Below are 13005 nucleotides of genomic sequence, written 5' to 3'. Positions count from 1 at the left end.
CAGATTTAACCTCTCCCTCACCTCCGATATATGATCCAATTCTGAGTTCTCCGACTTTAGTCCTGTCAATTTCTCATCAATTCATTTCAGAGGTCCTGCTACTTCATGTCTAAATATTAACTCAAAGGGAACAAACGGAGTAAATTCATTTTGGGAATCTCTATTGTCAAACAATACGAATGGGATTCCTTTATCGTATTCATTCAGGTAATCATGACAGTATGCACTCAACATGGTCTTGAGGGTTTGAGGCTATCTTTCCGAAGCTTCCTGAGTTTCAGCACGGTACGCACTTGATTCAAAGTGCTGTATGTCTCAGCTATCCACGACTTCCTTAAACTGCCTAGCAGTTTAATTACATACTTGGTCTGATTGAAACTCTCTGGGTTGCTCTTACCTCGGGAAGCAAGCTATTAACGTGTCTATCTCACGTTTTGCCTTCATAATCCATAATGGAATAGCTCGCAGAAATCTGATAGACAATCCATTATAGTTAGCAGTTATTGCTTCCAACTTTTAGTTTTCGGGAAGCTACCTACCAAATTAGTCACAACTCGCCTGAATGCTTCTTCGAATGTGGGAATTGGCAACAGAGTTGTTATTTTCTTACTGCCTGTGGCTTACCTAACGTTTCGCAGATGACATATACGGCAAATATTAGTCATGTCCTTTTGCATTCGCGGCTAAGAGAAAAGCTTTTGTCTTCCTTACACATTGATGAGCTCCGGCTGGTAATTCATGCACTACCCATAACACTCCCTGGCTATATCTTTCCAGAAATATAATCTGGTGCACGTCTGAACATTTTGACTCTTGCAGTAACCTGCTGTAGTATGATTGTTGCCTTCGAATTCTATCTTTTAGATAATAACCTTCGGTGATATATTATGGTTTCTTTTCTGAGTATGCCTCCTCATATATATCTTTTAATTACTCGTGTTTATGTTGCAAGAACATTTGCCTTTCAGGATGAAACACTTCTGTCTGACCCTCTGCTGGTTCAGATGTATTTTTTCTGTGTCATTATTTCAAACAGTGTGTCCGCTAACTGAACCTCAACACTTCCATGTTTCCACTCTTTCTTTCTTCCCTCTCGCCCTTCCTCTCTCTTTGCTCTTTCTTTCTCTCTCTTTACCTTTCTTTGTTTTCTTACTTCGAATTCCTCAAATGAAATTTATGTTTCTCTAACTCTGCTGTACTTGGTTGTTTCCTGACACATGGAAGTGATTGACTAACTAACTTGCTTACAATCGCTGCTTTACCTTTTGTTCTTGGTTCAAACCAATTCCAACCTCTTTGCTAATTCTAAATGTATGGCTTTTTATTTCTGTAATCATAAACTTTCTTGGCAAATTTAGGAATCACATTCAAACCCCAAAAACCTTTTAGCAATCTTAAGAGCCGTTTCTCTCCTTTTTAATTTAAACACAACAAGTGACTCAAATTCAACAAATCGTCTCACCCTACGGTTATTTAAAGATGTGGGACATAACTCGAAAAGTGTTTAAATCTGCTGGGACATTTAGCAATCCAAATCTTTTCATAACTGTCCAAATCTCAGACTGGATTTGTCTATACCTGACCAGATGCTAGAAGAACCAACAAACCGTTACGACACAGCAGTTATCCCTTCTGTTAATGAGCCGAAACACCAAGAAAAACTCATCTCGTCTCTTTATCTGTTAAAGTATGAGTGATAGACAATTGCTAAATTCCACTGTTTAAAGATAACATGTATTTTTTGTACATGAAATGTAAAATTGTGTATTAAACAACAACAACTAACTATATGGCTCCTTTTTCTTAAATGATTGCTCTCTGCCTCTAATTCTATTAAAAAAACATAATATTCCCATAAAGAAAATATGAACATGACGTCAATTTAGGTTTAACACCACAGAGTAGCTGTTTTATTGATGTCTGTCTTGCTCTGGATGCTGATTTCCCTGTGTCACCTTCTGTCTTTTACCGCAAAGATGCTTCATATATAAACAGTACCTTTGCTGCAGAATGTTTTGCCGGAGGTTAGCAGTTGGCCTCTCTCTGCCTAACTGTCAAACTGTCTGCTTCTTTGAACCCAACACATTGCATCATCTCATTGGTTCGAGGTTGACAAGCACAACAAATTCAAACTCGATTTGGTTTTATCATCCTGAGGCACAACTAAATTCATGGGTTAAATTCGAATTGTTGTCAATGCAACTCAGGTATCTATTCGACAGCCAAATGCAACATATTTTCAATTTCCCAGTTCACTCTGAGACTGGTCGTTCGTCTAATGGCAAGTGCGTATAAGTTCTCAGTGCAAAATTGCATTATCTCTCTCCTAAAGGTACAGTACACGCCTACAACTTCATAACATAAATGACAAATGAACTATTTGTGGAGTGATGAGCAAAGACCTTTACTTAGAACATAGAACATAGAAGAATACAGCGCAGTACAGGCCCTTCGGCCCTCGATGTTGCGCCGATCAAAGCCCACCTAACCTACACTAACCCACTATCCTCCATATACCTATCCAATGCCCGCTTAAATACCCATAAAGAGGGAGAGTCCACTACTGCTACTGGCAGGGCATTCCATGAACTTACGACTCGCTGAGTGAAGAACCTACCCCTAACATCAGTCCTTTATCTACCCCCCCTTAATTTAAAGCTACGCCCCCTTGTAATCGCTGACTCCATACGTGGAAAACGGTTCTCACTGTCAACCCTATCTAACCCCCTAATCATCTTGTACACCTCTATCAAGTCACCCCTAAACATTCTTTTCTCCAATGAAAACAACCCCAAGTGCCTCAGCCTTTCCTCATAGGATCTTCCTACCATACCAGGCAACATCCTGGTAAACTTCCTCTGCACCCGTTCCAGTGCCTCCACATCCTTCCTATAGTATGGCGACCAAAACTGAACACAATATTCCAGATGCGGCCGCACCAGAGTCTTATACAACTGCAGCATGACCTCAGGACTCCGGAACTCAATTCCTGTACCAATAAAAGCCAGTACGCCATATGCCTTCTTCACTGCACTATTTACCTGGGTGGCAACTTTCAGAGATCTGTGTACATGGACACCAAGATCCCTCTGCTTTTCCACACTACCAAGTAGTCTACCATTAGCCCAGTAATCCATCTTTTTATTACTCTTACCAAAGTGAATCACCTCACACTTAGCTACATTGAACTCCATTTGCCACCTTTCTGCCCAGCTCTGCAGCTTCTCTATATCCCGCTGTAACCTGCCATATCCTTCCTCACTGTCTACAACTCCTCCGACTTTCGTATCATCCGCAAACTTGCTCACCCAACCTTCTAACCCTTCCTCCAGGTCATTTATAAAAATGACAAACAGCAATGGTCCCAAAACAGATCCTTGCGGAACACCGCTAGTGACGGCACTCCAAGATGAACCTTTGCCATCAACTACTACCCTCTGTCTTCTTCCAGCCAGCCAATTCCTAATCCAAACCTCCAACTCACCCTCAATGCCATATCTCTGTATTTTCTGCAGTAGCCTACCATGGGGGACCTTTCAAACGCTTTACTAAAATCCATATATACCACATCTACCGCTTTCCCCTCATCTACCTCCTTAGTCACCTTCTCAAAGAATTCAATAAGGTTGGTGAGGCACGACCTGCCCTTCACAAAACCATGCTGAGTATCCTTGATCACATCATTCTTATCCAGATGTGCATAAATCCTATCCCTTACAATTCTCTCTAAGACTTTGCCCACAACAGAAGTGAGACTCACTGGCCTATAGTTACTAGGATTATCCCTACTCCCCTTCTTGAACAAGGGAACCACGTTTGCTAGCCTCCAGTCCTCTGGCACTACTCCTGTAGACAAAGAGGACACAAAAATCAAGGCCAATGGCTCTGCAATCTCCTCCCTTGCTTCCCGGAGAATCCTAGGATAAATGCCATCAGGCCCAGGGGACTTATTTATTTTCACCCTTGCCAGAATTTCCAACACCTCTTCTCTACATATCTCAAAGCCATCCATTCTACTTATTCGTGCCTCAGTATTCATATCGACAACAATGTCCTGTTCCTGAGTGAATACTGACGAAAAGTATTCATTCAGTGCCTCCCCAATCTCTTCAGCCTCCACACGCAACTTCCCATTACTATCCTTGATTGGACCTATTCCTACCCTAGTCATTCTTTTATTCCTAACATACCTATAGAAAGCCTTAGGGTTTTCCCTAATCCTACCAACTAAGGACCTTTCATGTCCCCTCCTTGCTGCTCTTAGCTCTCTCTTCAGGTCCTTCCGGGCTACCTTATAACTCTCAATCGCCCCTATTGAACCTTCACGCCTCATCTTTACAAAGGTCGCCCTCTTCCATTTAACAAGGGATTCCAATTCCTTATGAAACCACGGCTCCCTCACACGACCCTTTCCTCCCTGCCTGATAGGTACGTACTTATCAAGGACACTCAATAGTTGCTCCTTGAACAAATTCCACATATCAATTACGCTCTTGCCTTGGAATCTACTTTTCCAATCCACACATCCTAAGTCATGCCTCAACGCATCAGAATTTCCCTGCCCCCAGCTATAACTCTTGCCCTGTAGTACACACTTATCCCTCTCCATCACGAGAGTAAAAATCACCGAATTGTGGTCACTGTCCCCAAAGTGCCCAAACCAGTTCTAATACCTGACCTGGTTCGTTACCCAGAACCAAATCCAGTATGGCCTCACCTCTTATTGGCTTATCTACATATTGTGTCAGGAAACTCTCCTGAACACATTGCACAAACACTGACCCATCTAACGAACTTGAGCTATAGCTTTCCCAATCAATATCAGGAAAGTTAAAGTCTCCCATAACAATCACCCTATTACTGTCACTCTTCTCCTGAATCATCCTCGCAATGCTTTCTTCAACGATTCTAGGACTATTAGGAGGCCTGTAAAAGACTCCTAACAGGGTGACCTCACCTCTCCTATTCCTAATCTCAACCCAAACTACCTCAGATGGCAAATCTTCATCCATCTTCCTTTCCACCGCTGTAATACTATCTTTGACAAGCAAAGCCACACCTCCCCTCTTTTACCCCCACCTCTGACCCTACTAAAACATTTAAACCCTGGAACCTGCAACAGCCAATCCTGCCCCTGATCTAGCCACGTCTCCGTAATAGCCACAACATCGAAGTCCCAGGTACCAACCCACGCTGCGAGTTCACCTACCTTATTTCGTATACTTCTGGCATTAAAGTATACACACTTCAAGCCACTCTTCTGTTTACAGGCACCCTCCTTTAAGATTGATGCCTATTCCTAACCTCCCTACACTCCAGGTCCTGCACCCTAAAGCTACAGTCTGGGTTCCCATGCCCCTGCAGAGTTAGTTTAAACACCCCCCAAGAGCACGAGCAAACCTCCCCCAAGGATACTGGTGCCCCTCAGGTTCAGGTGCAGACCATCCTGTTTATAGAGGTCCCACCTTCCCCAGAAAGAACCCCAGTTATCCAAGTACCGAAATCCCTCCCTCCTGCACCATCCCTGTAGCCCCGCATTTAACTGTTCTCTCTCCCTATTCCTCGACTCTCTATCACGTGGCACGGGTAACAAACCAGAGACAACAACTCTGTTCGTTCTAACTCTGAGCTTCCAACCTAGCTCCCTAAAAGCCTGTCTAACATGCTCAGCACTCCTCCTACCTATGTCATTGGTGCCAATTGTTAGAATTCTTACGGTGTGCAGGTCGGCCGCCCGGTCCATACAGTTCACACCAACCCACTGAAGATCATCCCATCGAATCGCTGTAACTCTGAAATTGCCACAGTTAACCTGCTGAGCATGTACACAAGATGCAAAGTGTCATGGTCAATCCACCTAATCTGCCGATTTTTTGAGTGTTCAACTAGTTCAACCGGACGAAACTCACACAGGCATGGCAGAACATGCAAAGTCCACAAATACATCGCCCAAGGATGGAAACAAATCCCGTTGCCTTGTGCTGTGAGGCAGCAGTAATTAGCACTGAGCCACTGTGCAGCCAGTTCTCATGCTGTTTCGAAGGTACAGAATTGGCAAGCTTGTGGTGAAAAATATCAACCCATGTCTCACATTGAACATGAGAGTGACATGATTTTAAATTGATCTCCTGAAGTTGTTTTGTCGATGCGGGATGATTAGTGCTTCTAAAATTACAAGAGAGATATCTACAGTGGTAGGAGGAGGAGGTGGACATCAAGAATGTGGTGAAAACTGTCGCTCTACATGCTACTTCTGGGCCTTATTGATGCTGCCATCCCTGTTGTCAGCACTGATGTTAGCCATACTCAAGGAAGCCTCAGCTCAGACAGAAACGGCTCTCCATGCTATCAGATCCTTCTCCTTATGAAATCCCGGTCTTCTCGAGCCTCCAAATGTAATAGATTATCATGCAATTGTCTCTGGAGAGTTAACACGAAAAAATAAATGGCGAAGTCGAAAGTGAGGGGAAGGAGCCGGGGGTATTGATTATACAGGCAAGAATATTTAAGTTTTTGTTCAAGTAGTTATTATTCACAATAAAATAAGTGAATTAATGACACACTGGAGAACCGAATGTAATACACACAATGTATAGTACGCACACTGTGGGGTTATTCTTACATTTTGTCATTTTTACCATTCACCAATAATCCTCGCAACTCGATACAAGATGCATCAGTTAATGACTGCAGTGATATGTGAACTCACTTGCAGATTTAGGCTTATTCTGTCCTGGGAATTTTTCTACTTTCAGCATAATTTAACTAGGGTAAAGTCTACTGTTGCTGTAAAAGGGATCAAAGTTTTATTAATTTTACAATATGGTTGAATGGGTATTTTATACCATTTTTGAGCTCATTTCTGAATTCTTGCTGAGTCACAGTGTAAATGAAAGTGTTGGTGCAGGTACTGAGAAGTTGTAACATGACTGTTGCCCGTTCTGTTATATATCGGGGATCTGAGCGGGAGGTATAAAATGCAATATTTGCAATTCGCAAATAAATATTATAAACAAGACGAGCCACCAATAAAATAATGAATGTGCCAGATATACTGAAGAGTAGAACAATGGATCTCCTTCGCTTCTCCATCTCTCGATCTTTGTGATTTTCTCCAATACTGCAGCCCTGGAACCCATGTCGGACTCTGCTTGTCACGACAATGCGTCTGACAGTCAGAATATTGAGGAGAAAAACAAGAAAGAATGGGAGAATGGGAGTTAATACGAAATGAAACATCATAAATGCGGTCCATGACGTGGAAAAAACAACACTTAGTTTCAACCTACATTCCCAGGGAACACTGCCAATCATAAATCGAGCTTCCTGTGTAAAGTACCAGGGAAGGGTTTCCAAACAGCTCAGTGTGCTCACTGTTGTTATAACCACAGTTGCTGTTTTCTCAGTGCAGTACTTTATTTTTAGCTTCTCACAGCAAATGGCCACAAATCGATCAAATGTGAAAGCTACAGTGAGCCAGATAGAAACAACTGTAGCTGCAAAACTCAACGTGGTCGTGAGGCAACAAACAGGTGTAATGAGCAGGAATGAATCTCGGAAATACATTGCAGCCATCCACCTAAGTATTACTTCCATGACCACGACCAGGAGATCAGCCACTGCCATCCCAAAAAGATAGCGAATGATGCATTTGGACAAAGAACACATTCTGCGGGACAGGATGACGATTGCAACGAGGTTAACTAAAAGAGAAAGAAAAATAATCACATAATTTTCTGATCAGATACAGAGTAAAGCACAATTAACATTCTGAGATTCAAATTTGCAATGGTTTTATCCCCTTCAATGATTGAAGATGCCATTTTGCTCAGTACATTAGCTCAATTTTCTTTGGTACATAAGGTTGTTTACCATTTATTTACTCAAAACCTGAATTCAGAAGAATACGCATGCAATCTATTTGAATGGCTGAATTAGAACACAGTGAATGAAGGAAGGGGATAAGATGTTTTATATATGTGGTGTCCATTCATAAACAAGTCTAATCTGCAACCAGCTTGATTGCTGTGGAAAACTGATCGAGTCGATTGTTAAGTAAATTGAAAGGAAGTGGTACACAAAGACAGAATGCATGCAGAAAATAGGTATGGAATAAAGATAAGCTTCGCAGCCAACAGCATTAAAGCAGATATAATCTGCAGTAACCCTTAAACTCTCTTTAAACTCCCGCATCTGACAAGAAGTACGTATCACTTTAATAAAGGCCATGTTTTTCCTTCACAATTAACACATCCGGAAAATAATACCATCTTATTCCTCCAAACACTGCCCCAGGTTAAATTAATAGTTATAGATTAAATTTTGTGTGTAATCAAGAGACATATCTCCAAAAATATATAATCAAGAAATAACCCACTCTACTCACTACTGCAGATTCTCTGTAGGCCACAATTAAAACAGTGCATAACTTATCTGATTCTGTGCTATGAAATTGCCTAAACAGTTCCTCCAAGATCAGTAGTGAATTTCATTCTATTTCATTTTCCCAGATGCACTCCAATATTCAGCGATACATATGAATTCAAACAGCAAAGGCAGTAACTGTGCAAGTTCTCTCTCTCTCCTTCAATGACTTCATCATATGTTTCCTTTGTCGTCCTTCTCCCTTTTAAAACTGCTGTTGTTTTCATTTTTGTTTTTCCAAAGTACCAAACCAATGCAACAGCATATAAAACAGTAATTGCTGCAGTTGGCATTCGAGGAAATCAGCTCCAACTCCTAAAATACCTCAAAAAAGGAGCAACTGTTACAGCCAGAAATGTTTCCTGTCCTCCATCTTGGATTACGAGAATCCTAGTGGCGTGGGAAATCATTTCTCACAAACTTAATTGAGTTTTTTGAGGAAGTAACAAAGAGGATTGATCAGGACAGTGTGGCAGATGTGATCTACATGGACTTCAGTAAGGCGTTCGTCAAGGTTCCCCGTGGGAAACTAATTAGCAAGGTTAGATCTCATGGAATACAGGGAGAACTAGCCATTTGAATGCAGAACTGGCTCAATGTTAGAAGACAGAGAGTGGTGGTGGAGGGCTGTTTTTCAAACTGGAGGCCTGTGACCAGTGGAGTGCCACAAGGATCGGTGCTGGGTCCTCTACTTTTATATCATTTACATAAATGATTTGGATGCGAGCACAAGAGGTACAGTTAGTAAGTTTACAGATGACACCAAAATTGGAGGTGGAGTGAACAGTGAAGTGGGTTACCTCAGTTCACAACAGGATCTTGATCAGATGGGCCAATGGGCTGAGAAGTGGCAGATGGAGTTTAATTCAGATAAATGCGAGGTGCTGCATTTTGGGAAAGCAAATCTTAGCAGGACTTATACACTTAATGATATGGTCCTAGGGATTGTTGCTCAACAAAGGTACCTGGGAGAGCAGGTTCATAGCTCCTTGAAAGTGGAGTCGCAGTTCGATAGGACAGTTAAGAAGGCGTTTGGTATGCTTCGCTTTATAGGTCAGAGTATTGAATACAGGAGTTGGGAGGTCATGTCACGGGGGTGCAGGACATTGGTTAGGCCACTGGTCTTCCTCCTATCAGAAAGATGTTCTGAAATTGAAAGGGTTCAGAAAAGAGTTACAAGGATGTTGCCAGGTTTGGAGGGTTTGAGCTAAAGCAAGTCGCTGAAAAGGCTGGGCTGTTTTCCCTAGAGTGTTGGAGGCTGAGGGGTGACCTTATATATGTTTACAAATTATGAGGGGAATAGGCTAAATAGGCAAAGTCCTTTCCCTGGGACGGGGAGTCATGAACTATAGGGCATGGGTTCAGGGTGAGAGGGAAAAGATATAAAGAGATCTATGGCACAACATTTATCCACACAGAGGGTGGTACATGTATGGAATGAACTGCCACAGGAAGTGTTGGATGCTGGTAAAATTGCAACGTTTAAGAGGCAGTTGGACGAGTATATAAACAGGATAAGTTTGGAGGAATAAGGGCCAGGTGCAGGCAGGTGGAACCAGATTGGGTTGGGATGTCTAGTCGGTATGGACGGGTTGGACTGAAGGGTCTGTTTCCATGCTGTGCATCTCTTTGACTCTATGGATGTATAACTTGTAAAACGTTTGGACCAAACATGCCATTTGCAAAGAAAGGAAGGGTTATGAAAATGAAATGAACACAATTTGACATAAGCAGCTAGTTCGGAATAATAGATGTACGGAGGTTAGTCTGTCCTTAATACTTCATGCACACAAAATCACCATGTGCCAGCTTTTTTTGGTCACCTGAAATTCTTTGAAAATAGTTAACAATGAAGTACGTCTTCGAAGTCGCATATTGGCCAACTGATTTCCTTCAATAAAGGAGACATGTTTTGAGTGTTCTTGAGACGCTATTTAATGATTGAACTCAAATTAACCCCGCAGTAATGGGATTTGAACCTATGCCCAGACAGTTAGAGACTCGGCAATTACTATAGCAGTTGTACTACCACTGTGCCATCACATTTACTTGCAATTCGCTTGCCTGAAAATAGGTATGCGATGGGAAATATTGTAGCAGTGTTTCAGTAAATTTAATATCCAGTAAATGCTTCAAGATCCATATCAATCATCAAACTCTTTGCCCACTGATATTATTGACGAACTAACCATGGGTGCAAAGCATGTTTAATAATTCCACAAGGCTGATTTGTAGAATTCAATTACATTGCAGCCCAACAGACTTGCGCTTTCTCAATTTCCGTGGGAACAAACTTTTAAGGGTGTTTCAAAATCCTGGGTGTGATGAAATGATTCCAGTTTGATCACAGAGGCAGTTTCGAAGTTCTGAATGGCAACAAATTGGTGGAAGAGACATACTGAAAGGAAAAATCTAGAGGGAGCGAGGCCACCCTGAAATATAAATCAATCAGATAGCATTCTGACAGCAAAAAGCAAAATAAATTCTCTAGCGATTTTCTGTGAATGATTTATTAGTTGCGTAGCTACACCTCCCATCTCAGTACATCTTCATCTCCACGTCTCCTCTCATTTATTCTCTCTCCCTCACCGTCACTCTATCTAACAAACTCCAAACTGTGATTTCGCATCTCCGTCTCAACTTTGCGAAACTCAGTAACCCCTCCCAACCACAGCTATTTCCTCCCCTGTCTCTTTACACTGTATCCCTATCACCTCTTCATCATTCGCTCTCTCCGAATCTCTTGCCAATTTTGCTGGCTCTACACATATCTACATAGCTACGTGCCTCCTGTCTTGTTCCCGATCAAATTCTGTCACGGCACATTCTCAACGTTATTTTCTTCTGAACTTACGTTAATCTATGACTGGTGTTTCCTTTTTTTCGCCTTCCACAAATCCGAAATACTCTCAGGCATGCACAAAATTAAACAACATAGCATTAGCAGTGATGTAGGTAAATTCCAAGCAAAGTTTAACACAGAGTACGGTCTGAGTATGTCCTGCTTCTTCACTGTAACATTTGGACTGTAGAGGACCTTTGTTGTCGCTGAAAACACTCACACCAAAGTAATTTTTCAGTGCAACTATGGCTCAGTAGTTCAGCCAGCAGCTTCACAGAGTCAGTGAACTCGGTCCAATTTCAACTTGGTGCAACTTATGCAGTTTTTGTATTCTGCCTGTGGGTGCATGAGATTCCTCTGGATACTCCAGTTTCCTCCCACAGTACAAAAATGTGTAAGGTCGTAAGATTAGAATTCTAAATGGTCTGTAGTGTGCGGAATAAGTGGATTAGGCTTAGGAAATGAAGGGAGAAAGGATTTGTGTGGGTTGGTAAGTATTCTTTGACAGTTTGATGTAGAATTGATGGCCGAATGACCTGCTTCCAAACTTCGGTGATTCGATTATTCTAATTCTGATCGTGAGACTCACACACTAAAACTGTAGATAAACATCTGATTATCTGATCCCTGGCTCTAAGCTAGAAGCCTTTTTACAGCGCATGTGCATAAACACACACACACACACACGGAAAATAACATTCCATTAACACGTGGATCATACGAACATGGAGAAGGAATTACATGCTTAGCCCTTCCATCCTGTTACAATTTCACATCAATTTCAGGCTGACATAGCTATTATCTAAATTCTACATTCCTGAACATTTTTGAATATCCTTGTTAAGCTTTCATCTCATTGGTCATCAAAACATTAACTGCATTCATGATTTTTTAAAAAGGCATTCACTATCCTTTGAAGCACAGAATTCTGAAGACTCACAACCCTCCGAGAGAAAGAGACGTTACCACATTTCTGCCTTAAACATGCCCCTCTGCTTCTTTGTTCAACTACAACTCTGAATGAAGAACTTAACAAATCAAACTTATTGCAATTAAAAAGCAATCTTGTTTGGAACAGGCGGCAGCACTGTGGACAGAATAATTCCTTTAGACAATTGTTAGACTGAACAAACAGCTGTGAGATAAACTCCCTGAGAACTGATGTCAACAAATGCAACAGAGCTCGCATCGATGTTCAGCATCAGCAACAGAGGTTAGAGCTTACCAGGGACTCCAACAGCTGCTAGAATCGGCATGTAAATCCGTTCCACCTGAACAATTGTTGCAGGTTCCATTTCGAGTTGGTCTGAAAACGATAGTTCAGCTGAAGGTCCTATGAACAGGTTAATTTAAATGGTCCACGATATACACAGGGAATAAATCCCCACTGACATTACTGTGAACGGTTTTGTTTCTTTTAGCTACACTTACTTGAACAAACACATTACATCAGCGGCTCTGAAACTGTTTTCAATAACATGTTGGAAATTATTCAAGCAATGAAAAGCCAAAATAATTTGAATGGCAAAACTTGCCCAACAAAGAAAACGTAGCGGAGTTTGCGAAGGAGTGATCCATCAACATGACAATTCAGCTTCACAGTCTCGATTTATCCATATAAGGTTCTGATGTAGAGTCACTGGGCCCAAAATGTTATTTCTGCTTTCTCTCTACAGATGTTGCCAGACTTCTCGAGCATTTTTGAATCTTACACATATTACACATGACTTGTGTTTCAT

At 41.6% G+C, this 13005-nt stretch overlaps 1 protein-coding gene across 1 annotated transcript; it reads right to left on the bottom strand.

Moving 5' to 3' along the window:
* Nucleotides 1–6798: 6798 nt before the first annotated feature.
* LOC140459817 (probable G-protein coupled receptor 139) lies at nt 6799–12561 on the bottom strand. The gene is made up of 2 exons (XM_072554351.1): nt 12492–12561; nt 6799–7703 (listed from the first exon to the last, which is right to left on the bottom strand). Exons 1-2 carry the CDS (start codon nt 12559–12561, stop codon nt 6799–6801), a joined length of 975 nt encoding a protein of 324 aa, XP_072410452.1.
* Nucleotides 12562–13005: the final 444 nt, after the last annotated feature.

Source organism: Chiloscyllium punctatum, chromosome 35 (assembly GCF_047496795.1).
Source record: "Chiloscyllium punctatum isolate Juve2018m chromosome 35, sChiPun1.3, whole genome shotgun sequence".
In the NCBI taxonomy this organism is placed as follows: Eukaryota; Metazoa; Chordata; class Chondrichthyes; order Orectolobiformes; family Hemiscylliidae; genus Chiloscyllium; species Chiloscyllium punctatum.
This window is presented reverse-complemented; position numbering and strand designations above follow the sequence as displayed.